The 27,042-nt window shown below is 44.0% G+C and overlaps 1 protein-coding gene across 5 annotated transcripts in view; it reads right to left on the reverse strand.

Moving 5' to 3' along the window:
• Nucleotides 1–1,574: 1,574 nt before the first annotated feature.
• reln (reelin) overlaps nucleotides 1,575–27,042 on the reverse strand; it is a 138,469-nt gene continuing 113,001 nt past the window's right edge. For 4 of the 5 annotated variants that reach the window (XM_082538977.1, XM_082538974.1, XM_082538976.1 and 1 more), the window contains 42 exons: nucleotides 25,752–25,889; nucleotides 24,762–24,948; nucleotides 23,550–23,755; nucleotides 23,274–23,445; nucleotides 22,822–23,028; nucleotides 22,405–22,640; nucleotides 22,068–22,225; nucleotides 21,756–21,963; nucleotides 21,155–21,231; nucleotides 20,567–20,725; nucleotides 20,262–20,456; nucleotides 19,103–19,376; nucleotides 18,872–19,012; nucleotides 18,589–18,766; nucleotides 18,390–18,474; nucleotides 18,116–18,298; nucleotides 17,800–17,968; nucleotides 17,571–17,676; nucleotides 17,239–17,465; nucleotides 16,879–17,102; nucleotides 16,448–16,592; nucleotides 15,902–16,160; nucleotides 15,477–15,726; nucleotides 15,220–15,388; nucleotides 14,577–14,717; nucleotides 14,217–14,394; nucleotides 12,843–13,036; nucleotides 12,480–12,730; nucleotides 12,238–12,392; nucleotides 11,925–12,139; nucleotides 11,601–11,778; nucleotides 11,320–11,495; nucleotides 11,130–11,236; nucleotides 10,795–11,037; nucleotides 10,525–10,700; nucleotides 10,362–10,435; nucleotides 9,336–9,497; nucleotides 9,090–9,247; nucleotides 8,713–8,938; nucleotides 8,353–8,550; nucleotides 7,780–7,878; nucleotides 1,575–3,031 (listed from right to left, as the gene is read on the reverse strand). In XM_082538977.1, the coding sequence (XP_082395103.1) occupies nucleotides 2,935–3,031; nucleotides 7,780–7,878; nucleotides 8,353–8,550; nucleotides 8,713–8,938; nucleotides 9,090–9,247; nucleotides 9,336–9,497; nucleotides 10,362–10,435; nucleotides 10,525–10,700; nucleotides 10,795–11,037; nucleotides 11,130–11,236; nucleotides 11,320–11,495; nucleotides 11,601–11,778; nucleotides 11,925–12,139; nucleotides 12,238–12,392; nucleotides 12,480–12,730; nucleotides 12,843–13,036; nucleotides 14,217–14,394; nucleotides 14,577–14,717; nucleotides 15,220–15,388; nucleotides 15,477–15,726; nucleotides 15,902–16,160; nucleotides 16,448–16,592; nucleotides 16,879–17,102; nucleotides 17,239–17,465; nucleotides 17,571–17,676; nucleotides 17,800–17,968; nucleotides 18,116–18,298; nucleotides 18,390–18,474; nucleotides 18,589–18,766; nucleotides 18,872–19,012; nucleotides 19,103–19,376; nucleotides 20,262–20,456; nucleotides 20,567–20,725; nucleotides 21,155–21,231; nucleotides 21,756–21,963; nucleotides 22,068–22,225; nucleotides 22,405–22,640; nucleotides 22,822–23,028; nucleotides 23,274–23,445; nucleotides 23,550–23,755; nucleotides 24,762–24,948; nucleotides 25,752–25,889 (7,381 nt within the window). In that variant the 3' untranslated portion in view covers nucleotides 1,575–2,934. The remainder of the gene's footprint in view (nucleotides 3,032–7,779; nucleotides 7,879–8,352; nucleotides 8,551–8,712; nucleotides 8,939–9,089; nucleotides 9,248–9,335; nucleotides 9,498–10,361; nucleotides 10,436–10,524; nucleotides 10,701–10,794; nucleotides 11,038–11,129; nucleotides 11,237–11,319; nucleotides 11,496–11,600; nucleotides 11,779–11,924; nucleotides 12,140–12,237; nucleotides 12,393–12,479; nucleotides 12,731–12,842; nucleotides 13,037–14,216; nucleotides 14,395–14,576; nucleotides 14,718–15,219; nucleotides 15,389–15,476; nucleotides 15,727–15,901; nucleotides 16,161–16,447; nucleotides 16,593–16,878; nucleotides 17,103–17,238; nucleotides 17,466–17,570; nucleotides 17,677–17,799; nucleotides 17,969–18,115; nucleotides 18,299–18,389; nucleotides 18,475–18,588; nucleotides 18,767–18,871; nucleotides 19,013–19,102; nucleotides 19,377–20,261; nucleotides 20,457–20,566; nucleotides 20,726–21,154; nucleotides 21,232–21,755; nucleotides 21,964–22,067; nucleotides 22,226–22,404; nucleotides 22,641–22,821; nucleotides 23,029–23,273; nucleotides 23,446–23,549; nucleotides 23,756–24,761; nucleotides 24,949–25,751; nucleotides 25,890–27,042) is intronic. The other variant, XM_082538975.1, reaches the window with a different exon arrangement.

Raw genomic sequence — 27,042 nt, forward strand, 5'->3', positions numbered from 1 at the left:
CAGGCCACCAGTCTGTTGCAGGGTTAACACAGAGAGACGGATAACCACACATTCTCACATTCACACACCTGCAGCCAATTTGCAGTCACCTGTTAACCTAATGAGCTTGTCCTTGAGCTGTGTGAGGAAGCTAGAGTGCCTGGAGAAAGTTCACTGTGTTGACCAGAGTCACTCTGGAGACAAGTGTCGTTTAGTCCAGTTATATTTAGGGGAAGGAGACATTTCTGCAGCTGAGAGACTTCCACTAACTGGTTGGTTTGCATAAAATAAATCTAATTTTTGAATGGCTTTGCAACCCAGACAGAAAAATGCAGTTGATTTATTGATTTAGTGAAATAACTATTTAAAATCTCTTTTTACCAGTGGCCTTTCGGTGTAGATTGCAAAAACTAAACCACTGTGGCACTAAGTATGTGTTTTACCCAAAGTTTAACAGATGCTTCTCTTTTCTTTGCAGCCTGAGCATGTTGAAGCTCCTGCATATCACTGGTTTGTGGCTTCACTTCCTCCTTCCCTCTGTGCTCTGTGACAACTTGCTTTGCTTCTACAGCCCCATGCTGGAGAAAGACAAGACACCCGAATTTGTTGTGACAGAGTGCCCTCCCAGTAAGGTGTGCTTTATGGCAGATGGCCGCTACGGCAACCACAGCGTCCTGTCAGCCAGGGGTTGCATGGCAAAAAAAGACTGCAGCCAGAAGCAAAAAGTCCACTTCAAGGGGACAACCTACACCGTGAGCTACAGCTGCTGTGATCAGCCGCACTGTAACTCGTGCCTGAACATCGCACTGGAACCCCTCTGTCTCACTTTAGCACTTGTAACAGTGTGGGTGATGGTCGGTGATGGTTTGTGAATACAGACATTTTGATGAACATGCTCAGAGGACTTGCTGCAGCCTGAGCCTGGAGTAAGGCTGAAGGTCTGCAGTGATGTGGTGAACACCCAGTCTGAAGACACTGAGGTGTGCACTCTGGTGAAAGAGAGATTTTTATCATAAATGTCTTATTAAATTTGGCTACATATCCAAGACATACACCACCTCTTGCCCATCATCATCAGCCAGGTTCCAGCCCACTACAATGGTTGGATCAATGGCTTATTTTCTTTAAACAGGTGCTTTGTTTTTATAGGTCTCTGAATGAATAAATAAATAGTTGAATAAATTATCAAATTTGATTCCTTTTGAATGTTTCCCACACTCTTCTGTCACATACAAAGTCACACAGATATGGGGCAAGGATGGTTATGTTCTGTATTTTTCTTATTGTCATAATTTTACAGAAAATCAAAACAATTAACTGCTTCCTGCTCTCACGTGTCAGTTTCCAGGGATTTCTTTATCCCATTGAGTTCTATCACTGAATTAAGTAAACATTTAGGAGCCGCTCACTGGCTTGCATCTTTCTTTACTACTGATATGTACACAATAGATAATTTAGATTCAGCCATACATGGCTTTAAATCTTTGTTGGGATCTGAGAGTGAGAGACACAAATGGGCAAAGGAGAGAAAGTCTAAAGCAAATAAAGTCCAGGCTTATTTTGCAGGAATGAAAGAGAGCAGCTGAAGCAATGTGTACAGTATGAGGTTTGGACAGTTCTTTATTTCCCTTTATAAGGCTGCTGGGTCTCCCCATAGTGGATATACATATATATACAGGAGATTGCTATACTGAAGTTACACTGAGGGCAGAGGGTCCATATTACACAGACTTCAAAAAACAACACTAATAGAGCCTCACCTCCAGGTATCAGAAATCAGCAGAGAGAGGATGGGGTGGGGGGGAAACAGCACAAGAGAAGAGGGAAGTGAAGGGAGAGGGGAGATGATGCAGTCCGAGAGCCTGACTCGACTGCCTAATAACTTAACACTAGAAAAAACATACAGATTTCACGCACAGTGCATCTTAAATAGGTCACGTGAAGAACCATTTACCATAAATATCTGTATTTTTCGGGAACCAACATATATAAAAAAATGATTAAAAAAAACAAAAACAATTGCTGTTCAGTCTTTATTTTTCTTTTTTCTCTCTCCATATTTTCTCCTTTCCGTCGTCTGCAAATCGTTCTTTTGCTTCTTCTTCGTGTGGAGCCGGGGCTTTTCTCGCCCCGCCCCGATGTGGATAAACGAGGAAAAGGAAACAGAACCCAGCACAAACCGACCCTCCCCACCCCGCCCCCTTAAAAGCATATGAATTAGTATAAAACGAACGAACAAATGAACAGAACACCACAGTCAACTCATCACAAAAAAGAACCCACAGACACACAGAACAGCAAGAACACAGTACTTTTTTTTTCCTTTTTCTTTTCCTTTTTTCTTTTTTTTCTTTTCTTCTTAGGGCTTGATCACCATCACTCCTCCTAATGGTCAGCATCATCATTGCAGTCGTTCTTTCCGGGTGTACTTGTTGGCAGCGGTGGAGCGGTCCTCCCACCCGGTGGCTCAGTGGAACTGGGAGGCTGCTCTCCAATCGGCTGGTCAGTTCAGCAGTGATATATTATCTCTCAATTTCACAGTGTGGCAGGAAAAGAAGGGAGAAGGTGAAGAAGGGGTAGAGGGAGGGGGTTGGGACCCAGAGGGAAGGGTAGAGCAGGTGGGAATGGGAATCGGAGGAACCACAGCAACAATTACAAAACAACTAGAAATTCCGACCATCCCATGGGAACAAGTAAACAAAACAGCCTCTTCACTCCTTCCTTCTGAGTTTCAATCCAGCCGACCCATGGGTTTGGGAAGGCCTTGATTGGCTGGAGCGTAAACTGATTGGATGTTCCGTGTTTGTGGCAGAGGGGTCGGTAAAGATGGGCGAGGGAACTCTAAGGCTGACTGGAATCCACTGGATGGGTCTCAACAGGATGAGAATAAGGATGGTGTGTGGCAGGTCGATGTGTGGTTGGCACGTCAGAGGATGAAATCCCTACTCGCTGGGTTCAAGCACGGCGCTGCAGTGCCCGCCTCTTGCGGCTGTAGTAGTGACGCATGCCGGTCTGTCTGGCAAAGTTCATCATGTAGTTCTGTTTACGTGTGCTGCAGGGATACAAAGACAGTAAAAAAAAAAAAAAAAAAACACAGAGGGAGGGAAAGAGGAGGGGGTGTGAACGTTAGCGACAGAGTAAAGAGCTGCTGCAAAAATCACACATTCCCATGCACGCACTTGAAACCATGCACTCACACGCACAAATGGCCGAATGCAGCTTCCGCACTCTCTCACATCCGGAGTCATGCTGGCTATTATTTTTTTTAAGTCACGTTTCAACCACAACCTCAAACACTCAACGCTTGCATGGATCCCACAGCTCAGAGAATGGGTGGCGCTACTCGATTTCATTACACTCTGCACAAATGAGAGGCAGCTAGATGGTGAATATGGCACTACAATTAGCTACATGTATCCATCGACTAGACCAAATGTAACACGACAAGACAGAAGACACAGGAGTCTACAGACACACTAAAACATACTAGGGAGAAACTCTGACACTGAGTGTTTGAGGTCAGAGGAAACAAAATAATAAGAATTTTAAAAAATAATGTAAAAAAAGCCATAAAGTGCAGGGTGGTGAGTGGGAACGGGTGGTTTTAAATCTAAGTAACAGAGAAAAGCTGCAGTAGATCATTCTTGCTTAGCCTGTTCATTGCCTCTTCCATCCAGCAGGGCGGTGCCAGTGAGCCAGGAGTGCAGCCAGGGCAGGCAGGGGGGGCCTCTGCGAAGCAGGGGGGAAGGGAGGGGGGCAGGAAGGATAGGGCGAGGTAGGTAGATGGTGCCAGTGGGTGTGATGGTTGATGCTGTACAGGCGAATGGTAGCGATGTGTGTGTTTGAGAGCACGTGTGCATGCTGGTGTGTTTCTGACTTGTGGTCAGAAACCAGAAAGAAGTGAGGAGGAAGCTCCTGGCTCAGAGTTACATGTCGTCGTCCTCGGACAGACGGACAGAAAACCATGAGTGAAAAAAAAAAAGGATGGAGGGCTATCGCGACAGTCGATCCGTTAAAGCCATGCAAGGACGGAGGAGTCTAATGAAACTCTGGTCAACTGTGAGTTCATTTGAGGATAAGGATGTGAGATGCCCTGCACTGCGACTGATGCTGATGTGAATGAATGGAAGAAAAGATACATCGTCATTCACTGCTGAGGCTTGTGTGATAATAAATAAACTACAGCAAACAGTAATCTTTTTCAGGTCTGCTTGTGAATCAGCAGCCGTGTCAAAAAACACTACAGCAGCCTGTAGTTGAGGTGGCAGCAAGAACAAAACAGACAGATACAAGTATAGTGATGGATTACATCACACATATACACACAAACACACTACCATTGACATCTGTGCATGTAAATTGTTACATTTAAATGCCGCAGTGATTGCATATTCAAATCATAGCCGCTTTATTTGGAACCTTTGTGACCTTGTGTCGAACCATTTATAAAAAAATAAAAAATGCATGTCAGCAGAAAATTTACCAGCACTGTTCAGGATTTGTTTATCCATCCATCCACTGAATTTTCATGGATATTGGTGTACTTCCTGTGTTAAGAGCTGTCTTTTAAAAACTGTGTGTTGGATCATTTTATCAGTCAGCCTCCAGCTGAACACTGTGAGCAGCTGACCTGCCCTTTGACCTGCCTGTAGGGGCTTACGTGTTGGAGAAGGCATGGAGATGACCATGGTGGTGATGGCGAGGGCTGCGGTGTGTATGTGAAATCAAGGGTGTCTGCGGTGTAATAGGGAGAACAAAAGGAGCTGGGAGGAGGATGAGGGAGGGGGCTGCATTCAGGAAGAGGCGGAGAACTTACCTGACACTACAGCCATGCCAGAGGGAGCAGAATACAGAAGAGAGCAGAGGTTAGAGCGCGAGAGGGGAGAGGCAGTAGGAAGGGACTGCTGTCTCGTAGAAAGGTCTGGGAGGGTATGAGCCCCAGCCTGGGGAGGCGAGGGGCCCAAAGTGGGGAGAAGGGAGGAAGAGAGGAAGGCAGAAAGATAGTCAGAGGTTCAAGGAAGAAACAAGAAAGTGTGGGAAAGACAGAGAGAGTGAGGAAGGAAACAAAAAACATGAAAGAAAATGGAGAACAAAAGAGTAGGCAGAACAAGCGAGGAAACAGTAGAAAGATGTAAGATGGAGATATAACCAAAGGCAGAGGTAAAGAAAGAGAGCAAGATACACAGCAGTAATCCATCCATTGTATGCCAAAAATGTAAGACAAACAGGGAAAGAAAGGGGAAATACGGGAAGAAAGGAAAAGAGGAGGAGGAAGATGCGGAAGTACGGTAGGAATATAAATGTGGCACAAGCAAAAGGAGCGAGCATGACCGCATGATCGAAGGCATCGGTGACGTGAGGGGAGCAAGGAGGCAGGGAGGAAAAGCGTGTGAAGCAAAAGAAAAAGATTGAGCAGGAGGATTGAGAGGAGAATGTGCGAAGGAGTGGTGAACAGAGAGAAATAAACAACAGAGCAAAATGTGAGGATCGCGGTCACTCCTTTCAGCAGACACTGTTGAAACCAAGCGAGTGCAAAGGAGGGAGTGGGACAGGTCGCGGCCATGTAGACCAGGGACAGCTCAGGTTAGGCATAAATGTGTGTGTCTGTATGAGTCATTATTTGCGTTTGTGTGCAACTTTGCATAATCTAGAAACCACATGGCTGTTGTATGTACCATCTGAAATGCTTTGGTTACACATCTGAATGACCAATCAGCACCTGCATGTGAGGGAATTTAAGCAATTTCCCAGAACAACATGCAGAGAATGTATTGAACATGCTTAACAATGTGCTATAGACCATGTTCATGATATCTTCAGTGCCCTGCAGAATCTCCACTTCTCCATAAAAAAAAAAAAGCCTGTCATTAGATTTAAACGCTGGAATCGACTTCCGCTTTGATAAAACAGACTCATCCAGGTTATGAGCTACAATGTAACACACATGTAGAAAATGGGAATGAAAGACAGAGAAAAACAATCAGTGAAAAGGTTCAGTATCCACAAGTTCAGTGAAATCAAATTTAAGAACAGCGCATTACCTAAAAGAAAGAAATACAGTAATGTCGTTTTTAGATGAAATGGATGTGACACCTAAAAACAAAGAAGACTGGTCAGACTGTGATTTCACAGTGGAACAAAAAGACACTTTTTAATAGATGTGAAGTGGCCATCACACTTTCCTTTGTTTTACATGGAAGACAAGAATGATCCTGTTCTCCATCTGTACCACATGTGAATTATTTCAGTTGCATTTTTTTATAGAGTGCCATTCACAACAAGAATCATCTCAGAACCACAGACCGTGTTAAAGACGGATGTAGCTGCACTGAAAGTAGTTTGCAGAGTCCTGCTCATTTTAAAGCCTTGAGCTGAGCATTGTGTTCCTAGCCCGCAAGGTAGCGGCTTGCCAACTTCAAGCTAGCCATGCAATGATGCAAACCCCATCGTATTTTCTAGTGTCCCTTAGGTCAGACCATAATTTACAAACAAGCATCATATATTAAAGAAGACTAGTGATAAAAGCACAAACACAGAGAGCAGCTGTACTGGTGAACTCACTGGCAACCTAGCTAGTACTGGGTTGGATCCTCTTTGGACTTCAGAACTGCCTTAATTCTACATAGCATAGATTTAACAATGGGTCTATACTGACATGACAACATCACACATTTGCTGCACATTTACCAGCTGCATATCCATGATGCAAATCTTCCATTCCATGTGGTGACTGTGGAGGCCATGTAAGTACAGTTTGAGATGATGTGAGCTCTGTGACATAGCATGCTATACTGGTGGAAGCAGCGATTAGAAGATTGGTCCACTCTGGTCATAAAGGGATGGTCGTGATCAGCCAAATACTCAGGTAGGCTGTGGAATTTAAATAATGCTTAATTGATACCAGGAGGCACAAAATGCCAAGAAAATATCTCCCACACCATGACAGCACCGCCATCATATAAGGCAGGATGTATCCATACATTCGTGTTGTCTAAGTGAAATTCTATCCTACCTCTCCTATGTTCCTGCGGTGACAGCAAGGATGCATCTTGGAAACCCAGATACACACACAAATATGTAGATGCATGACCACAAACCCATTACAAAGAGTAATTCCTGATGGGAATTACAAAAAAAATGATCAGTAGGCTCAGATCAGTAGGCTACATCCATCATTTATATACAGTCTGTGTTTAGGACCTCACAGAGCATCTCAACAGTGATGCAACAAGGGACAGATAACTTAACTGCAAAATGGCAATAGTAACGGTAAATCAAGGGTGGATATGTAAACATGTGATTTCCATTTAATAAGAGATTTAGTGAAAAAATAAATGACACACGGTGTATGTGTTGTAACTGCTTCTTGACAACTCAGTGGGAAAAAAAAAAATTATTGATAACCTGTTTGCGTGGAAGATGCATGGATTCTACAAAACACTGAAAATATGATGACTTAACAGCAGGCGTTGATCTGCTGAACACAGAACAGCCATCCACAGACATTACCCATCACCGCAAAGCATGCTGCAGTAAGTTTTTTGCCCTGATTGCCTGACACCAGAAGCTGCGATTAGCATATAAAAGAAAGTGATTTGTCATGAGTTTAGTTGTGGGTGGCAATCAGTGCACACCTGTGTGCTAACTCGATCACTGTGCGAGGGTGGAGTGCAGAGGGAACCATTTGTACAGTTGAGTCTGAGTCAAAGGTAGCGTCGGGGGCAGATCAGGGCTCTGTGGGGGGCCAGTTTGGGTGGGGGTAGGAAAGAGCCAGATGCCAGCTGGGAATTGGGTACTCACAGAACTACTTCCACATGGTCCAACGCCCACTGGTCGTGTCCTGCACCATCGTGTCTTGGCTGCCACCATCGCAGCATCACCCCTTTAACCCTCGCCTCGCTGGAGAGATCATGGAAATGATTGAAGTGTCAGTGAGGGGCAACACGTTTGTCAGGGTTTATATCAGTGTTACACCAGCCTAATGGCATTTATCAGGCAGGTAACTGTTTATTAAACACACTGTACTTACTACCTTACAGAGTTTTTTCAACTATTCATTTGTTATAAATAGAGTTAAAAATTCCCAGATGATTTAAAAGCCACTTCTCAGAAACGTTTACTTTTTAGAGCATAGTAGTTATTAAGAATTACTCAACATGAATGTTGTATGACTTACTAGCTGCTGCGGAGGGTTATTAAAACTAAGAAAATCATTACACTTTATTAATGATGAAATAAAAAGCACACGGTATTAGTTAAACATTTAAAAGGCCAAATACAAAAAATCCTATAAAAATCAGGCATTAATGAAGGATAGCTCCATTTCAACTGAGCATATAACAATGTGTTTCTGGATTTGTGTGCATCACTTACAGAGGAATGTTGTAGGAAACTCTCTGAGCCTTTATGAAGTCTTTGGGCTGGTGCTGGGCGATTACATGCCAGCTGACTCCATTATTGATGCTGTATTGTAGCAGCACGGCTCGGTCAACTGTGTCAGCTTGATCTAAAGCTATGTTACAGCTTTCCGTCTGTGCCACGCTGCCGATCTGCAGCACAAACATGATCTTACTGTAAAGGAAGAGAAGAAAGGAATAAAAAAAGATTAGAAAAAAGACATTTCCAAGATTGACAGAACAGAGTATTCTGTGGAAAAACAATCTTTTGTGCTTCTGACTGAAGCAAATTGGCCTGTATCTGTATGTAGTGAGTTTATTTATGTTTTGGTAGTACCTGTACCTAGCTCTAGTGAGGTCCAGCGGTTTAGTAACTGCCTGCCTCATCTTACAGCCATTAAAGTAGAGTGAGTCTCCGTGGGCGTGCGGTGACAGCTGCCCACATCCACTGCCCACTCCACCACCCTGGATCAGCTGCCAGCTCTCCTGAGACACGCTGCCTGATTCAAAGTTGTCCTTGATGGAGCTGGGCAAGTCACTGCTGGAGAGGGAGCAATCGTCACCTGTTGGAGTGAGCGGAAGCAGAGGGGAAGAGACAAATATTTAGTCATTTTGACCTTTTTCTACATCATATTACACACGGAGCCTTTTTCTGCTTAACAATTCAACTGATTACAAAAAAAAAGCCGTGTGTCTCTAATATACTGAACATACCATGGTGCCCCTCATCACAAATGCAGACTACTCCACTAGTACAGTAGCCGTGGCCACTGCAGAGCCCCGGGCAGGCCTCGCCGATGTAAACATGGTCCACTGCCCAGCTCTGCCGCTCTCCTGTTCCATCCTTTTGAATCCAGCGGAACTGGGTAGCCCTGGAAATATATGATGAATCACAAAAGCCTCTTACTACTGCAACGTAAAGAGCTGTTGATATGTATCACTTTAAAAAAGAGTGTGTACCCTGAGGAGACATGATCTGGTAGCTGGACAGTGACCCTGGTCCACGTTGAGCTGTTGACTGGACTATAGATTGTGGATTCGTGGAATTGGAAAGGGGAACAGCCCACATTGTTAACTGATGAAGGGAGGCACTCTGACTGCACCAGCTGCCATGAGTCAGACCTAAGAAGGGAAACAGTCAATATACAGTAGATAATAGGGGTGAGGGGAATAAATTCATACAGCATGGTGTTGCAATATTTTGTGTGGCAATATTGGATTAATACAGGGCCCCCAAAAATATAGTTTTTCTTATTTAATAAATTAAAAATAAAACAAATACTGCGATAATGTTAGCAGAGCAAACTTACATTGAATCAACTTTACCGAAAAAACCATCCAACACTAGACACGCTTAGCTACACAAAGGTGTCCCCTGATGTAAAAGCATGCTAAACAGCTCAGTCGTGCAAGTAAAAATAGGACAGAATTGTTGCCGTCTGAGGATTGTATTGAATTTTTTGACATCCTGCAACTGATTGCAATTTTATTGGTGACTAAATGATGGCACAGAGCTTGAGGGTGCTGCACATTTCCCACTTTTGATTGCAGACGTTAGAAGTTGCCTGAAAGGTGGCAACCTTTCTGCAGACAGTCACAGTTTGACTTGGACTGACTGCAGTCACTCTCAGAGAGATGGTCCAAGGTCTACAAATAATTGGTGTCTAATTTATGAATGCAGACATGTTGACGTCAGTTTGAATGAGTTTTTGTCAACGAGCACAACTCGATGGGGACTGAACTCATCCGATTTCTGTCTGATCGTATCAAAACAAGCAGCAAAGGGAAAAAAAGAAGCAACCCTATCATTTTGCTAACTCGGCAGATAGCAAAATGATAGAAATCAGAATAAAATTATATTGTGAGTGAAGTATTATGATAATATTGTATGGTGGGGTGTCTGCGGAGTCCCAACCCTACTAGATACCAGAGCTACCAGGAAATGGGACACATTTAATTACTAGCATCAGGCTGTGATATTCTTACCTTGCATCCTTCCTGTACTGCAACAGGACAGAATGATGGTCTTCACAGGTGTCTGCCTCACAACCAACAACAATCTACAACAGCAAGAGGTATAAGACACCAACTAAGACTTAAAAGACGTAAGATAAAAGACTGACATTACAGTATTCTTTCAGTTCTGTACCTTGAACTGTAAGATATATCCAGGCTGCACAATGAGCTCTCGAGTGGCCAGGATGTTGTGTGTCTTATCTTGGTTCTTGTTGGGCCAGTACAGGTGAAAAGAGGGATTTCCACAGAAGCCTGCCGTACGAACGGCATTAGGGTAAAAGCTCCAGCTTTCCTCGTGGGAAACACCCTCTAGCGAAGGGCAAAGAAACAGGTGGTTTCCATCATATTTACTCATTGGTCATGCCATATTAGCACCTAATCGCGTAAAATCATACAAACTCACCGTCATCAAAAGTGTCAAGCAGGGTGGATGGGTTGATGTCCGACCCTCCCACTAATATGTTGTCTATGGCCCACTGAGCTCTTTCCAGGCTCGGGGTGGCGAGGCCAGAGGAAATGGTAAAAGGCTGCCACCAGCGCAGGCGAGTAGCATTAGTTAGGGCTCCTTCGGGCAGCACAATGTAGTCTCTTCTCACCGACACATACTTCAGATAGTCCATCTCGTGCAGCAGCGTCCAGGACACACCTGAAGAAGAATTAAAGGCAGAATGAGACATTTAAAGACCAAAAACAGATAAAAGAGGAACAAAAAAAGGAAAAAACACACAGTGACTCCACCTCCATCAGTAGAGTAATCCAGCAGCACTCCCTCTTTACGACAAGTTGGACGGTGGCACATGGTCATGTTATCTTCACTTCCAATCCTCGCCCAGTATTCCACAAACCTGCAAAAAATAAACACGGATTTAAAAATAAAACTGCTCTTCTTGTAACTTAAAGCTGTCATAGAAAGAAGTTAAATACTGACTTGGCTCCCCGTAGATCCAGATCAACAGTGACAGCCTGCCTGGCATCAGCCCCACCGAAATACAGGGCTGTCCCCTCTACCAACACACCACAGTCCGTACAGGGCTTACCACCCTCCAGCACTTGCCACTGAGGACCTGTTGCCCCTTCCCAGTCAAAACGCTCCTTTAGAGTAGCCTACAGGGTAAACACACACAAATGCACGTGTATTTAAATCACGACCTGCTTCTTTTTTTCTAGTTCTGTGTTTCCCGGGAGGAAAAAAACATGTATTAAAGCTACCTTAAGAGCAGTGCTAGCGTAGCAGTTTGGTCCAGTGAATCCTGGATCACAGAGACAGCGCTGATCCAGACAGTCTCCGTGCCCCCCGCAGTGACCGTCACACGCTGGCCCGATGTAAAAGTTCTCCACACCCCACTGAATGTCTGAGTGCTGCTGGTAAAAGCGGAACCGCACCGCACTTAAGAAAAAGACAAGATAGACTCGTTGAGTAACATGCATACAATTTTCAGCAACAGTAATGTAACTTATTCATAACTGTATGTGATGGTGCTGCAGTTAAACATGAAGAAGCTCCGGTGGCATTGTTGACGTGAAATGACTTACGTGTCAGCCAGACTTTCAGGCAGAGGATAGACTACCCTCTTCCAGCCATTAGTGGGGAAGAAGACTGACGGCTGGGAGACCTGACCACCACAGCGGGGGTCAGCAGGCAGGCACTGAGGGACCAGGTACTTCCAGGTCACTCCAAAATCTACTGAATACTGAATGTGAACTTGCCGATCTGCGTGACGCTCTGGCAAACTGCAGCCAACAGCGATCTGAATGAAAACACAGACATTAACAAACAGTGATTCAAAAGGTGTAGAGCAAAAAACAAATAAATGTTTTGACAGGTTACTTTAGAATCAGTGGTTACCTTGAACTGCATTACCCAGCCCTTATCTGGAACAATATCATGAGTGACAGCATACACCTCTCTACCGTCGGCATTTCCGCACACCATGACCCCGTCAGGAGAGCCACAGAAGCGCTGCACCGAGCAGTCCTCTGAGAACAACCAGTGATCGCTCACTGAAAACAAAGAACGTTAAGAGAAGAAAACATAAGTTGCTTCTGAGAAGAAAAAAATTAAAAACGCAGTGATTGATTGAACAATACCTATTGGCGTTTCTTCCTGCTCGCTCAGCTGACCTATCCTTCCTAAAGTCCCATCAGCAGGAGCCCTCTCATGGTTAGGCAAGGCCACCCCTCCAAATGTATCAGAGATCTGTGCCCGCGGGTCAGAGCCAGCGATGAGGACGTTATCTAGAGCCCAATCGCTGTGGTCTGCTCCGTCATGCTGAGGCTGCCACCAGCGCACACGTACTCCTTCCTGACGGGCAGCAGGGGGCAGCAGCACATTCACAAACCTGAACAGATGATAAGATAAAGACATTCACACCTATCCCGGTTCTCTCCAGCTGTGTGCAAGCAGGTATGTCCATGGGGGGCAGGTAAAAAAACCCAAAAAACAACACATACCCAGGTTTGGTGTACAGATCATAAAAGATTTCCGTCAGCAGATGCCAGTTGATGCCACCATTCAAACTGTACTCCAACAGGACGCCCTGGTTGCGGTTACTCGGCGGGACCATGCAGCCGTACATGAAATAGAACTGGATGAACTCGGCGTTGGTCAGGTTCAGGTCCACTGTTACCAGCTGACGGCTGCAGCTCTGTGCACACAAAAAGAAATTTGAGCCATGTGGATATTTGGAATCATGTTTCTAAACGGATGATGTTTTTAAATAAATATCCAAAAATCAGCATGCAATCAATCACGATCTGTTGTTTAATTACAGAACATAACAAAAGCAATATGACGAGGTGTAAATAACGATCATAAATCCTAATGTTAGATGTAAACAGCTGTTCCCATGATTTTTCTCTGGCCGTGTCGCCAGATTAACATCAGCCTTCCAATAAATATTCACTTACAAGACTGCTCTAAATGTCTAGGGAAAACTTCAGCTGCTCATAAAGGCTGACAGATAGTTACTTTGTGGTTTGTTTTTCAATCATCTGTTTGCTGCACTGCATCTGCAAAGTCTGCCACAATCTTTGTCATGTTTTAGATTTTTATTTTACTCCACTGTGTGTCTAATTCTTCCTTTTTCCATTGTTTGTGTCTGACTCGGTCCACCAGTCCTTTCTTACCCTTCTCAACCTGTATCAATTTAGTCTATTTGTCTCTGTCAGTTGTCATCTCATCTCCTCCTGCAGTCCCTGTATTATCCCTTCTTTTTATTCTGATGGTTCCCTGTTTCTCCTTTGTTTTTGATGCTTTGTTGGATTTTTTTGCCACCACTATGCACTGTTTTTCTTAACCTTTAAAATCTGTTCAGATAAAGTTCAGATGAAAATATGACCCAGTGCAGAAAAAGACAATCAGAGAAAAAACAGAGAAAATGTGCAGAAAGAGACATGTCTGTCTAAGATTAACAATTTAAGTCTGCACAAATGAGAACATTTACTTGTGTTCACCCATGTGTGCATTGCCCCCTGTAGTATAGCTGCTTTCAGCTCACTTATTCATGAGGGGTCACCACAGTGGGTAGCTCTGCATATTATATGTTTCCTAACACAATCCCCAAAGGATCTGTATCTCCTCCTGGATTTGAAGCCTTCACTTGTTTGGTGAATGTGTGTGAACCCACAACACCTGTGGAGCCACTTAAAATTTGTCATCAGGTAAGAAAAAGAAAAAGAAAAAAAAAGAAGCTATTGCAGGTGATGATTTACAGCTAAGGGTTACAGGCATTCCTTGCTTGTGTCAGGTCATACTGTTTAATGGTTTTTATATCAGAAAATGAGGAAAACGGAGACTCGAACAACAAAGGTGTTTTGTAGACTTACCCCACTGAAGTGCAGAGCAGCTCCAGAAGCCACAGCTCCACACACAGTGCTGAGTTTCCCACCAGTGAGTACGTGCCAGTGACTGAGCGAGGGAGCTCGACTGAAACTGTCCTTCAGCTGGGAGGGCAGAGGGACCACGGGCTCATCGCAGTATTCTCCACCCCACTCTGGGTCACATCTGCAGACACAGATCAGCAGATACTAATACAAGCTAGCCTTCAAAGTATAGTGAACCCGATGAGTTAAACATCGCAACAAAAACACCTTCTATACAATTATGAGTAAATAAAAGCAGCCCAAATATTATTCTATATACCAATTCTGCTTTTAGACAGAACACCTTCTGCTGCTGGCACTTACACGCAGGAGCTTTGTTGGCAGCGCCCATGTCCAGAGCACATATCTGGGCAGCCATCTCCGATGTAGAGGTTGTCCAGAGCCCAGGTCTGCTGCTTGTCAAAGGGAGCCTGCTGGTACCATCGGAACCTTGTGGCTGGAGACCTAACAACATAAATTAAAGTTGGAGATACACATAATTTAAAACAGAATAAAAGCTAGTTCAAGCAGACAACTCAGGGTATACCAAACACATACTGTAACGCTTCTCACTGTCCTGTACTGTAATATACCAAAAACAACTTCCTAATTTGGCAGTCTATTTAACCTGCACATTTTCTCTTCTCTCCTTCTGTCATGTCAGTGCTGCTGCTCTATTGTTCCCTGCTGCTTTAACTGCATCCACTCATGGAGGCGATGTTTGATTATCAAACCCCAATTACTCTGCATATTATGCCTGTTGGGAGTGATGAGTTGGCACATATAAATGCTAAACTGGAACTATCTTTTTCACCTGTTATTTCAAATGCGACTCATCTGAATTAGATCGTACTGTAACTGTTACAGTACAGCCACTTCTTTTCCCCCTCAAACACAAGAGAATGTTGTAGATTTATGATGATACATTTGTTCCTGTTTCTGAATAAAAGAACCGGCCTGCGCTGACCTGGCATATGACAGGATAGGCAGGGTGACACGACCCCACTTGTTATAGATATCAGAAACCAGAAGTCGCTGCAGAGTGTACGAAGAGCAGTCGGGGCTTGTGGGCAGGCAGTCTCTGACCACAGGCTGCCAGGTCAAACCAAGATCCAGGGAATATTCTAACTCTACAGCTGCAGAGAAACCAAAGAGGTTAATTTCTTTATTCCACTTATTTTCTTTTAATACTGTACCAATAATAGCTTTATTAATAGTACTTACAGTAGCAGGAGTTTGTGACTGAGCAGGAGGCAGAAAAGTCAAACTGGATAAATGCATCTTGACCCAGACTGATGTCAGTGGTGACGGCATAGCGTGTGTTGGACTTCTCAATAAAAGCAAAAGCGGGTCCGTCTGAGCCACAAACAGGCATTCGGGTCCCTCCTGGGTGGAGGAGCCATGAACGTCCATCGATTGAGGAGAAATCATCTTCTAGTGGTCCCCAGCCACTGGCACTGCCACCTACCACCACCTATGGATTAAAAAAAGCAAATGTTTGCTTGGTCAATGCAAACAAGGAAGGAATAAAAAGTAAATTAAAAGGTTTAAGATAGTTTAGATAGATAATAATCTTTTTTCAAACCAGTATTTAATTATAAATGATTGAAACACTTGATGAATGGCTGTTTGGATGATTATCAATGTACCTGATCAATGACCCACGGGCTGTAAAAGTGTCCATTTTCAGAAGGTTGCCACCACCGGAGGCGAGTGGACGTGGTGCGGGCACGCAGTGGGATCTCCAGGGCAACCAGACGAGCCTGATTACTGCTGTTGCTGAAGAGGAATTCCTGCAGGAGTCCCCAGGTCAGACCTCCATCCACAGAGAACTGCAGCAGGACCGGCTGAGAACGGGGGTCCGGTGGTGCTTTACCACAACCGAGGCGTAGGAAGAACTGAACAAACCTGAAGAGCCCAACAATCAACGTATGAGATTCAGCTAGATTCAAAGAATGCAGGAGAGGGCGATTCATTGAACTGGGACTGTTGTGGAGGGCTGGCTTGCACCAATAACCTTATAAGGACATAAAATTAATAATGAGAAAAACTGAGTTCAGCCTGTTGGTGGGGCCCTCCACAACAGTCCCAGTTCATCATGTAAGTCCTCATCAAAAAATGGCTTAGATCAGTTATTTGGGGAAAAAAACATAAATGTTTATTGCATTCATTCTTTGGTCCAGATGTAGGTATACCTTGCATTTGACAGGTCCATGTCATTGGTGACCAACATGCGTAGGCCATCCTCACTGAAGAACAGGTGGTTCCCACTTGACATGATCCCACACTTCCTGGATGGTTTTCCACCACTCAGGAGTCTGAAGTGTTCAGCGGCTCCCCCTACAGAAGAGGAAGTGGAAAGTGTGTAGAATTTACAAACATACAAAACTTTTTTGCAAACAACATGAATGCATGAAACATAATTAACATAACAAGAGTAAAAAAAGTGGAAAAATAATGCTTTAAAATTTTCACTACAGTGAATGAAATAACCCCCAAAAATGCTCACATGCTATTTCACATGGAGACAGAAGGTGATTTCAAGCAGCCATAAAAGTATAAACTTGACTTCTGATGACTTGGATCCATAATTATAATCTAAGTTTAAATATAAGATTTAATATACCTTCAAAGTCCTCTTTAAGGAAGTCAGGATTGGGGGTGTCAGGCACAGAGCAGTCAGGTCCAGAGTAGCCAGGGTCACATACACAGTGACTACCACCCACACAGGCTCCATGACCATTACACATGTCCTGACACTGTGGGCCAATGTAGATGTTGTCTAGGGCCCATGTTGGAGGAGAAGAACCAGTTGAGAAGAAACCTTGATACCAGCGGAACCTCACTGACCTATGAAATTAAAAAAAACTAAGGATTAATGAGGCAGAGAGACAGACACAAACAGACTGCATGCTGCAAGAAACTCATTAAGGAACAGTATACGTATAGTCAAATTGTTATGTATTTAAACCGTTATAGTCCTTACCCACAGAGGCGGAGTTTGCCAAACTGAATTACCTCCCTTTTCCAGCCCTGAGTAGTGCCAGGGAAATAGATACTGGCAGGGTGAAGCTCTGTGGAGCAAAGCGAGGACGGTTGTGGTCCGCCTGCACACAGTGGAACCAAGAGGTGCCACGTGGCACCAAAGTCCCGTGAGAACTCAAGACGCACGGGGTAAGCAGAGGAGCTTTCAGCTGTGCAGCCCACATTAATCTGGAGAGACACATACAAACAACATGAGTGAAGATGACAAGCCAGGATTTATTTGTTTTTACTGTAAGATTTACGACCGTTGCTTTGATCAAGAAGTCAGTGTACCTCAAACTGGATGATGGTGTTCTCATTTACATCAATATCTCTGGTGGTAATAGAGTGCTCTCCAAGCTCACTGGAGACAAACACCATAGCTGACTCATCCTCCTCCCTGCATCAATCACATTTAAGGGTAAAATTATATTTTGCATGTTTCATCATCGATGAAAGCACAGATGAAGCAAAAACCCAAACACAGTCACGAATGACAGTGTCACTGTCAACAAGTTCTTACAGGCCAGTCTTCTGGTAGGGGCAGTAGAGACCAGTGTTTCCCCCTGGAGAGAACAGCCAGTTGGACTCATTGGGGCCTTCCTCAAAACTGTCTATCACCACTGGGGGGTTGTGGAACGAGCTGCCATCAATGATGAGATCATCTATCACCCACACCTCCTCCTTCTTGCCTAAAGGGGATAATATTGTGGAGATTAAACACTCAATCTGGAAATTTGACCTTCCAAGTGGGAAAGCAAATGTGAGAACAATAGTTGTAATATAAGTGAATATGGATGAGCGACATCTAAGCATGAAAGTGCTGGTTTCATACTCACCGCTGTTGTAGGGTTGCCAGAGTCTGAACCGAGTGGCATTGGTCTGAGCGCTGGCTGGCAGTGGCAGGTGAAGGAAGAGAGTGTCAGTTGAAGCTGGGAAGTAAAACTCATCTAAAAGCAGCCAGCTGATTCCTCCATTCACAGAGTACTGCAGCAGCACTGAGTGTGAGCGCTCTGGCACACCTAGAGAGACCAAAAGGATGTACTGTTATACTCATATGACTTTACTTTGTTGTTTACAAAAATGTAGCTATAAAAGTGAGTTTTGCAGTACCTTTAGTGATGAATTTGAAGGAAAACTGGATATAGAGAGTACTCGTGCAGTCAAGATCCCGGGACACAATCATTCGCAGACCATCCTGCAAACAAACAAGTTTGTTGTTGGTCAGTTCTAATGTCAGTGATCTGAAGAGTTCAAGCTGTATCTGTTTGATTCAGCTGGCTCTTCTCTGCATGGTGTTTAGGATGCCTACCCCTTTGAAAATAAGAGCAGTGCCAGACTTAAGAGGCTCTCCGCTCAGAGTTCCCCTCTCGGCTCCATAAACTTCAGGCCAGGTTTCCTGTTGCAAGTTCTCATTAAAGTCCTCTCTTAGCACAGATGGCAGTGGGGCCAAAGGCACACAGTGCGCCCCTCCATAACCCTTGTCACACCTGTGTGAGCACCGGAGAAAACAGAAAGTTAAGAAGGATTTACATCTATGTAAAAAGAGCGACTTTAAATGAGTGAACTGTGTAGAAAAGCAAGCTTTTACATACACACAGTGCCCGTTGTCACAAAGACCATGTCCAGAGCACATCCAGGGGCAGCCAGGAGCAAGTAGCACATTATCTAGAGCCCATCCTTCTGCTCCAGGGGTAAAATGGGTCTGAATCCAGCGGAAGCGAGTTCTAGGAGAACTGAGATCCAAGAGTTTGTAGCTCAGAAGAGTAGCTTAAGAAAAATACAGCAATTCTCTCTACTGTGTTTTAGAACATAAAAACACATACTTAGCTGCACTAGGCAGGTAGACGGTGATCCTCCTCCAGTGTTTGTACTGCGTTGATGTATAGATGGAACTCTGAGTATATCCAGCACAGCCGATGGCTGGGGGCACACACTCTGGTGTGATGAGAGACCAGTGGCGACCACAGTCTGTGGAGTACTCCAGTCGCACACCGTGGGAAAAGGAGGTGGACTTACTGCAGCCCATGCTCAGCTCAAACTGCAGGAATGAAGAGCCTGTGACCTCAAAGTCCCAGCTTTCTGCATATCTGGGTTTCTCTGTAAGCATAGTATAAGAACAACGTTACATGTATCCAGTTCCTTATACTAATTTTTTTCAGTGTCTGTAAATGTCAAAATGTTGTGAATTATATTTAGTTATCATATTGTATAAAGATTACTTATGTAAAAATTCCAATAGGTAGATGTTGAAATGTGGTCATGTTTTGAGAAAAGAGCTTGACAATCAGTGTTTCATGTGTTCGCACAGGCACACAGGAGCTTTATGTTTATAGATGCGTTGCCAAATTGCTCTTGCTGTGGCCGTGTAATGAATGGCCCAGTTGTAATGTACTATTTGTAAATCTGCTACGTGTAAATCCGCTCACAGCATGGTGCAAGCATAAATAATAGGCAGGATGTTCAATCAGGTTTGCTCTCATTAATAATGCAGGACCCATGGCGCCACAGTAAATGGGTGATTCAATTTCAGTCTGTTGTGTATAAAATATGCTGTGATGTCCCTGCACTGCTACTTGTGTGGCTTGTTTGAGGCACTTGTGAGTAGGAATGTTCAGTAAGTCCGCGATATATTGGATGAGCTTAATCATAATCACAATGTGTACTATATGCGTTCCAGTTGTTTAATATTTCAACGTCTTTCCATTTCTTCTTGTGCAACTGAGTAGTGCAGCTCTTTTGCTTTGCATTCACGCACTTCGAAATATTCGCACTACAAACACAGCAGCTTCAAAGACTTTGTAGCGTTTTACTGAGGGAGCTCTTGACAAAGTTGGTGTAGCAGCTGCTTAAGTCTTCTTTTAACATGCATACAGTTTCTTACACAGTCTTCCAATTAAAACAACAACTCTGCAATCATAAGAGTGTTTCTCCAACTAAATGTGTGTATGTGCTTAGGACTGGCACTACGATTGAGTGACTCACTGTCAATGGCCTCAGAGTTGAAGGTAAGAGCCGTGTCCAAAGACAAACAGTCCACGGTCACCTCCCCACCTTGAATGCGGTACCAGTTGTGCCTCAGAGGGGTTGTGCCGTCGAACTTGTCGTGAAAACCTGTCCTAGAGCTGTCGTTCATACCAATCAGAACATCATCCAGAGCCCACTGGGCAGAGTGTTTCCCTACAACAAAGGGGACAAAAAATGAAAATGAAAAAGAAATCAACCAATCAAATTTCTTCTCTAATAATATGGCAGTTTTGTGCTGTGTTTTCCTGAGTCAGCACACTAACCTTGCTGTGGTTGCCACCACCGGAACACTGTATAGGAGGTCTTTGCTGGAGGTGGCAGCTCAATGGTCACTACCTGGGGCTCCAAGAAGGAACTAAAATCCAGTTCCCTCAGGAACTGCCACTGGACTCCATTGTTGGTGGAAAACTGGACAATGACACCTAAAGCACACAAGAAAGTGAATGGATCCTTTTAAATGAATGAAACACAAAATAATGTAATGGCAGCCCTGAGGATAACAGACAAACTGTTTAGGAGGCTGGCAGTGTTGGATCTGACACAGCAGAAATTAACAAACTGAACCTTTGGCAATGCTGCAGGCTAAAAATGCACAGTGTGCTGGCTGATGGACAGAACAGATAGCACAGATCAGATCTGTAGCTGCACAGCTCTGGTTGGATCACAAGGCTGATCAAAGACTGAGCAAGAAGGAACAGATGGAGACAGGCCGGTGGTAAAGTGATCAGAGCAGATGTGGAGTTGCTCTCTCTACAGACTGCACTGTTAAGGACAAGCCACGTGGATCCAGCAGAGGGCCTCAACACAACACATGAAGCACTGACATATGGCTTCTGTCGATTGAAAATTACCTTCATTGCGGGAGCGAGGCCTGGTGCAAGTGGGTCCTAAACTCTTGCTGCCAATTCGGATGTAGAATTGAACCAACCTGTATGCAAAGATTAACAAAAGTGAATTTCATATTCCAACATTTTTACACATTAAACTGTCTTGAGTGTTTAGCCCGTTCTTTTTCCAACCATCGGCCATGAAAGATGAGAATTATTTTGTAATTTTACAGCTAAAATTAAAAAATTAGTCCAGGCGGCCTGTTTGATTCTTGGGTGATAAAGGGTTAAAGGGCGATCGTGGCTCAAAGAGTTGGCAGGTCGTCTTGTAACCGGAAGGCTGCCGGTTTGAGCCCCGGCTCGGACAGTCTCGGTCGTTGTGTCCTTGGGCAAGACACTTCACCTACTGATGATGGCCAGAAGGGCTGATGGCGCGATATGGCAGCCTCGCTTCTGTCAGTCTGCCCCAGGGCAGCTGTGGCTACAACTGTAGCTTGCCTCTACCAGTGTGTGAATGTGAGAGTGAATGAATAGTGGAATTGTAAAGTGCTTTGAGGGCCCTGAAAAGCGCTATATAAATGCAATCCATTATTATTATTAAAGGGATTTGTAGTTTTCCTCTCACCGTGTGTTGGTGGTGTCTAGAGGAACTGTACGTGCTTCTCTCCTTCCAGGACTGTTAAAGTAAAGGGCCTTGCCCTCACCAATGATGCCACAGCCTCCTCCGATGTGTCCCCCACTGAGACTCTGCCAAAGTGGGCTCAGTTTTCCCTCAAAGCCCTCAGTGAGCTCTGTGGGACTAGCCACAGACGGGACACAACTATCCTGCTCCACTGTGAAAAATATGAAGACAATAAAGTTTAAATAAACAAAAAAAAGCCCTGAAATTTCTTTGTCTTTCCTTTCTTTTAATTTCCTTTCTATAATTCTACCTTACCTGTGTATCCCATATCACAGAAGCAGACTCCAGAGATGCAATCACCATGTCCTCCACAGTGGTTTGGACAGGGCTCAGAGATGTAGACCCCATCCAGAGCAAAGGGTGGAGCATCTCTGTACACACTACTCTCCTGGAACCACCGGAACCTCGTTTTACTAGAAAATTAGGCAGGTGAAGCCATTTTAATTGGAGTTTTCAATATTCTCAAATATTTTCAGTCTAAAAATATGTTAAAACAAATCACCCCCCCTCCTCCCAACCCCCCTAAAGAACCCCCCCCCCCCCCAGTAGTACAGCTTTGCATCTCATATTACATGCCTGTTACCATAGTTACCTGGCTGCAACATTACGTGGTATAACCACAGTGACCCTGGTCCACTGTTCATAATCTCCAGTGTTGTAGACAGCTGGTTCTCTCAGCTCACGACCGCTGCCCTCACAGACCCCAGCCCCCGGGGTGCCTGGGTAACAGCCCTCTCTCACCAGGGCCCAGGTGCGACCAGCATCATGGGAGTACTGCAGCAGCACTGGTGCAGAAGCACTGAACTCTGATTCACAGCCGATGTTCAGCTGGCATGGATGGAGTAGAGGGGAAAAATTGCACATCTTAGGAAATCTCACATTTGCTTTAAGTTGGTTTAACATTCCTACAGTGGGTACTTCGCTACATGCAACCCACCACTGTGTCCTGAAATGTCTTTCTTAATGTCATCCAACTTTTACATTTTTAATTTCTGTAGTTTCCACCTACTTTAAACTGGAGGGTGTAGCCAGGGCGCAGAGCCAGGTCCCTGGTGACAGCCACCCTGTCCCCATCAGAGCGCCCGAACACCATAGCAGAGGGAGTTGGGGCACAGAAGCTGTTGTTGTTTTCTCTCTCCATGCCTTCATTACCTAGCATCAGCCAGACACTCATCTGGTTCAGGGGGTAGTCGAATGCTGGTTTCTCGTAGAAGTTCTTCAGAAACAGAAGATACCAGATTTATTTTTCTGTTTTGTGCTAATATTTTTTTTTGAAGGAAAAAGGATTTATAAAAAGATAAATGGAAGTCTTTTTTATTTAGATTTTTAAGAGCTCATAACTGTTCTATGTCAGCATGGCTGACATGTTCTAGTACATATTAAGAATAAGCCATAGCTGCTATACACGTTCACAGCACAAATTAAAAGTTACTAGAATAACACCTTAAGATGATTCCTGACCTGCGGCAGAGTAGGATTAGCCATAGGGATGATGTGTTTCTCCCTCTCTGACAAAATTATGACATCATCGATTGCCCACTGGTCATAGCCTTCCCCCGAGTGAAGAGGCTGCCACCAACGAAACCTTGTGGAGGGGGTTTTAGAGGTCAAGGGAAGCTCGTAATGCACAAAGCTGCAAAAGAGGGGAGACAGGTTACACATGTTTCTTTTTCTATAAGACATCCACCAAACACTTCATGAGCTCTGTCCTCCTTTCTTCCTCTGCAGGTTTCTCACCGAGGCTTGGTGAAGTCAGTAAAGTACATCTCAGCAATGAGGCCCCAGCTGATGCCTCCATCATTGCTGTACTGCAGGAGAACTCCTTCCTCCCTGCTGTCTGCCTGGTTACACTCCGCCCAGTCTCCACCCACCCGCAGGTAGAACTGGACAAACTCTGCCCATTCAGTGTCCAGGTCCCAGCTCACAAGCTGCCTAAGCCCAGCCTGAGAGGAACATCCAAATAAATGAATACATATTAAGTGTGGGAAGATCAGCTAGAAACACACTTTACAGTCTGACATAATTTTAAAACAAGGGTGGGTACTCCTGGGTACTCCAGCTTGCTCCCACAGTCCAGACACATGCTTATTAAGTGAACTGATTACTTTAAATTGGCTCTTAGTGTGAAAGTGAGTGTGTGTCTCTCTGTTTTAGCCCTTCAAAAGACTGGAAACCTGCTCAAGGTGTACCCCTGCCTTTCCATTACAGCTGAGATAGGCCACGCCTCCTGCCCTGAACGGGAAAAGTGGTTAAGAAAACGAATGGATGGATCAGATATATCCCACACATGGTATCTGGAGCCAGTTGTGATCCAGTAATCAATATATAATTATATGTTGAAGATGGGAAATCTGTTGCCATTTTCTTCGTAAGCAAACTTGGAATGAGGAGACGTTGTTTGCTAAAGCAATGTTCCAGCTGTGGACACTAATTTTTGGCTGCCGCAATATGTGAAACAAGCGATGTGCAGCTGCCTGAAAATTGTGAATCTCCTCTGTCCAATCAAATCAAAAGCATGTGCAATACTTCTCAGAGCTATTGAATAATTAAATAAAAAAATATTTTCGAGCAGAGCAGAGGTAATCAGAGTTCAAAGGGTAGGAATTTTTGGCAGCAAACACTAGAAAGTAATCGGGAAATGGATAGCGTATGCCAAGTTTTACACATATCTCTGAAGTGATTATTTTAATAAAAACAAATTAACTACACTTTTAATCTGGATCTAGATTTAGATCTAGATTAAATACACAAGACAATAACAGAATGTGTCTCAGAGTTCTTTCTAATGAGCGCTGAAAATGAAGAAATTAAATGCTACATTCTTGCAGTGTTAGGAAGGTTTTTTTTTTACAATGTTTGTTCTACTACAAATGTTTTAATTTTACTTTAATTTTACCCCAAAAGTAAACTGAGCAAAAACCACAAGAAGTTAATTTAATGTATTTCTACCTTGCTGAAGTACAAGGATGATCCAGAAGAAACCACACCACAGCCCATGTCAGGCGTAACCACCTCTCCACCTATCACCTCTTGCCATGTGGCGAGCAGTGCATCCTGGGACTCAAAGTCAGAAAGTACGCTAGAGGAGAGTGGGGAGGAGGGCTGGCAGTCTGTTCCAGAGAATCCATCATCACACCTGTAAGAGAAGTGAGTGCTTGAACGTTTTTATTCAAACTTTAATACAGATTTTAACAAAACACCAGTGGAATGGTGCTTGTCACGGTCCTGGGTCGGGTCGACCCAGCATTTTGAGTTTCTTATGTTTTGGTTTATTTTTGCATTATGGATTAGTTATTCTCTGGTGATACTGTTTTGATTACAATTATATTCTGATTCTTTAGTTATCTAATGATGATGTTGATGACGATGATGATTATTTCTGGTTTAGGTTTTGTTATCTTGCCCTTATGTTTGGTTTAGGTTGCCTGTGCTTAGTCTTCTCTGCCCGTATGTCCCTCTGTTTGTCCATGACGTCATTATGCCTGTTTACGAGTCTGTCTCTGTCTGGCGTGTGCTTCCTGTTTTATTTTGTAGGTCTGTGTCCTTTGTCAGTGCGTTCAGCTTTGTGCTCTCCCTGTCTCGTCAGTGTAATCAACGTCAGCCGTGTCTCCCAGCTGTTTCCTCTTTGCTCCGTTCACCTCTTGTATTTAGTGTCTGTGTCTTCCCCTACTCGGTGTCGCATCGTTAACGTCTGTTCACCCTCGCTTCCTCTGTGTGCTCCGTTTGCCAGCCAGCCTTCCTGCCTACTTATTCCGTTCTTCCAGTTTAGTTAGTGTTTTTCTGTTCTGCTTCTTACCAGCAATAAAGCTGTGTGTTTTGAATTACTTCCGCCTCAGTGAGTCCTGCATTTTGGGTCCTCTCTTCCTGCCTGCCCACACTCAGACATGACAGTGCTACTGAGAGGTATGAAGAATGTAGTCAGTTTATTGCACGTCTGACCTGCAATGGCCATGGTCACACCAGCCATGCCCATGACACATGTTAGGACACTGCTGGCCAATGTAGATGTCATCCAGGGCCCACTCATCCTGCTCTCCGTAGTAGCTCTGGATCCAGCGGAACCGTGTTGCACTGGACCTGAACACAGAAAGCATCCTGAATGTTTCATAGCTGTAAAATGTTTATACTGTTTATACCAAAGATAATGCCTGTAAATGGAAGGGGGAAAAATGGCAATATGGTATTTGTGTACCTGGCTGATCGAGCAAAATGATTAGAAAGGTCACTGATTGTTAAAAAAATGCATAAAATGGGTCTGAAAAAGCATATCAATCACAGTTTGCTTCTTGGCGCAGACAACTGTAGATTTAATGTATTTTGCAAGGTCAAGATTAACTTAAATGTGCACATTCCAGTGTATGTGTCTATGTGTGTGTTCTGCAGTAATGTCACAGAGAGGGCAATAACATTACATGTTCTCCATGTGGAAGGTAAATTGTGGATGTGTGCGATGTGTTGGCAAATGTTTCGGTGGGGGTTTACTATATGCTGTATGTACAGAAATGATGAGTGGTAGCAGAAGCTAGCGCAGATAGGCAGTTATATTGGGGATTATATAGCAGAGCGGTTCCTTCGTCTGATGTGTTAGTGACCCAAATCAACTGAGACCACCTCATGATCTTTCTCACCTGACCTCGACTGTTTTATTATCATTTACTGCCATGACCCTTTGACCTGTCATCACACCCTGCAGGAGATTAGACCACCTTTATTTAGGAGCTGGGAAGCAGAATGAAATGGAGGTGGAGGTCACAGTGCTCGGTGTGGAAGGTTTACGTGATTACTTGAGGTGATATATGTGTGAGCTAAGGCTTTAACAATATATTTATTTCTCTTATTCGGTACTGGGTGACTGATTCACTATGGGACTTGCTTGAATTCATATTAAACCGAGCGGTTCTTTATCAAATATGTCTTCCAAGCCTAATGCAATGAAATTGCAGTCTTTGTATAGTACATATTACACTAGGCAGTCAACACCAGTTTATAGAGTTAACACTGGTACTGTACGGTGTGAAGCAAATGACGGAGAACTCCCCCATATCATTAGATAACTTGTTTGGGATGATTTCATTTTTTACCAGACAAAAAGTATTGAACCAGACTGAAAAAGTGTGCCAACACTGTCCACCTCACGTCAGTTAAAATTATCTGCTAGGAACTGGCTGTATTTAAGCGCACACCCCTCTTGACAACACAAGCTTTTGAGGCTTCGGCTACATCACTATAA

Source organism: Aulonocara stuartgranti (assembly GCF_965226115.1).
Source record: "Aulonocara stuartgranti genome assembly, chromosome: 7".
Classification (NCBI taxonomy): Eukaryota; Metazoa; Chordata; class Actinopteri; order Cichliformes; family Cichlidae; genus Aulonocara; species Aulonocara stuartgranti.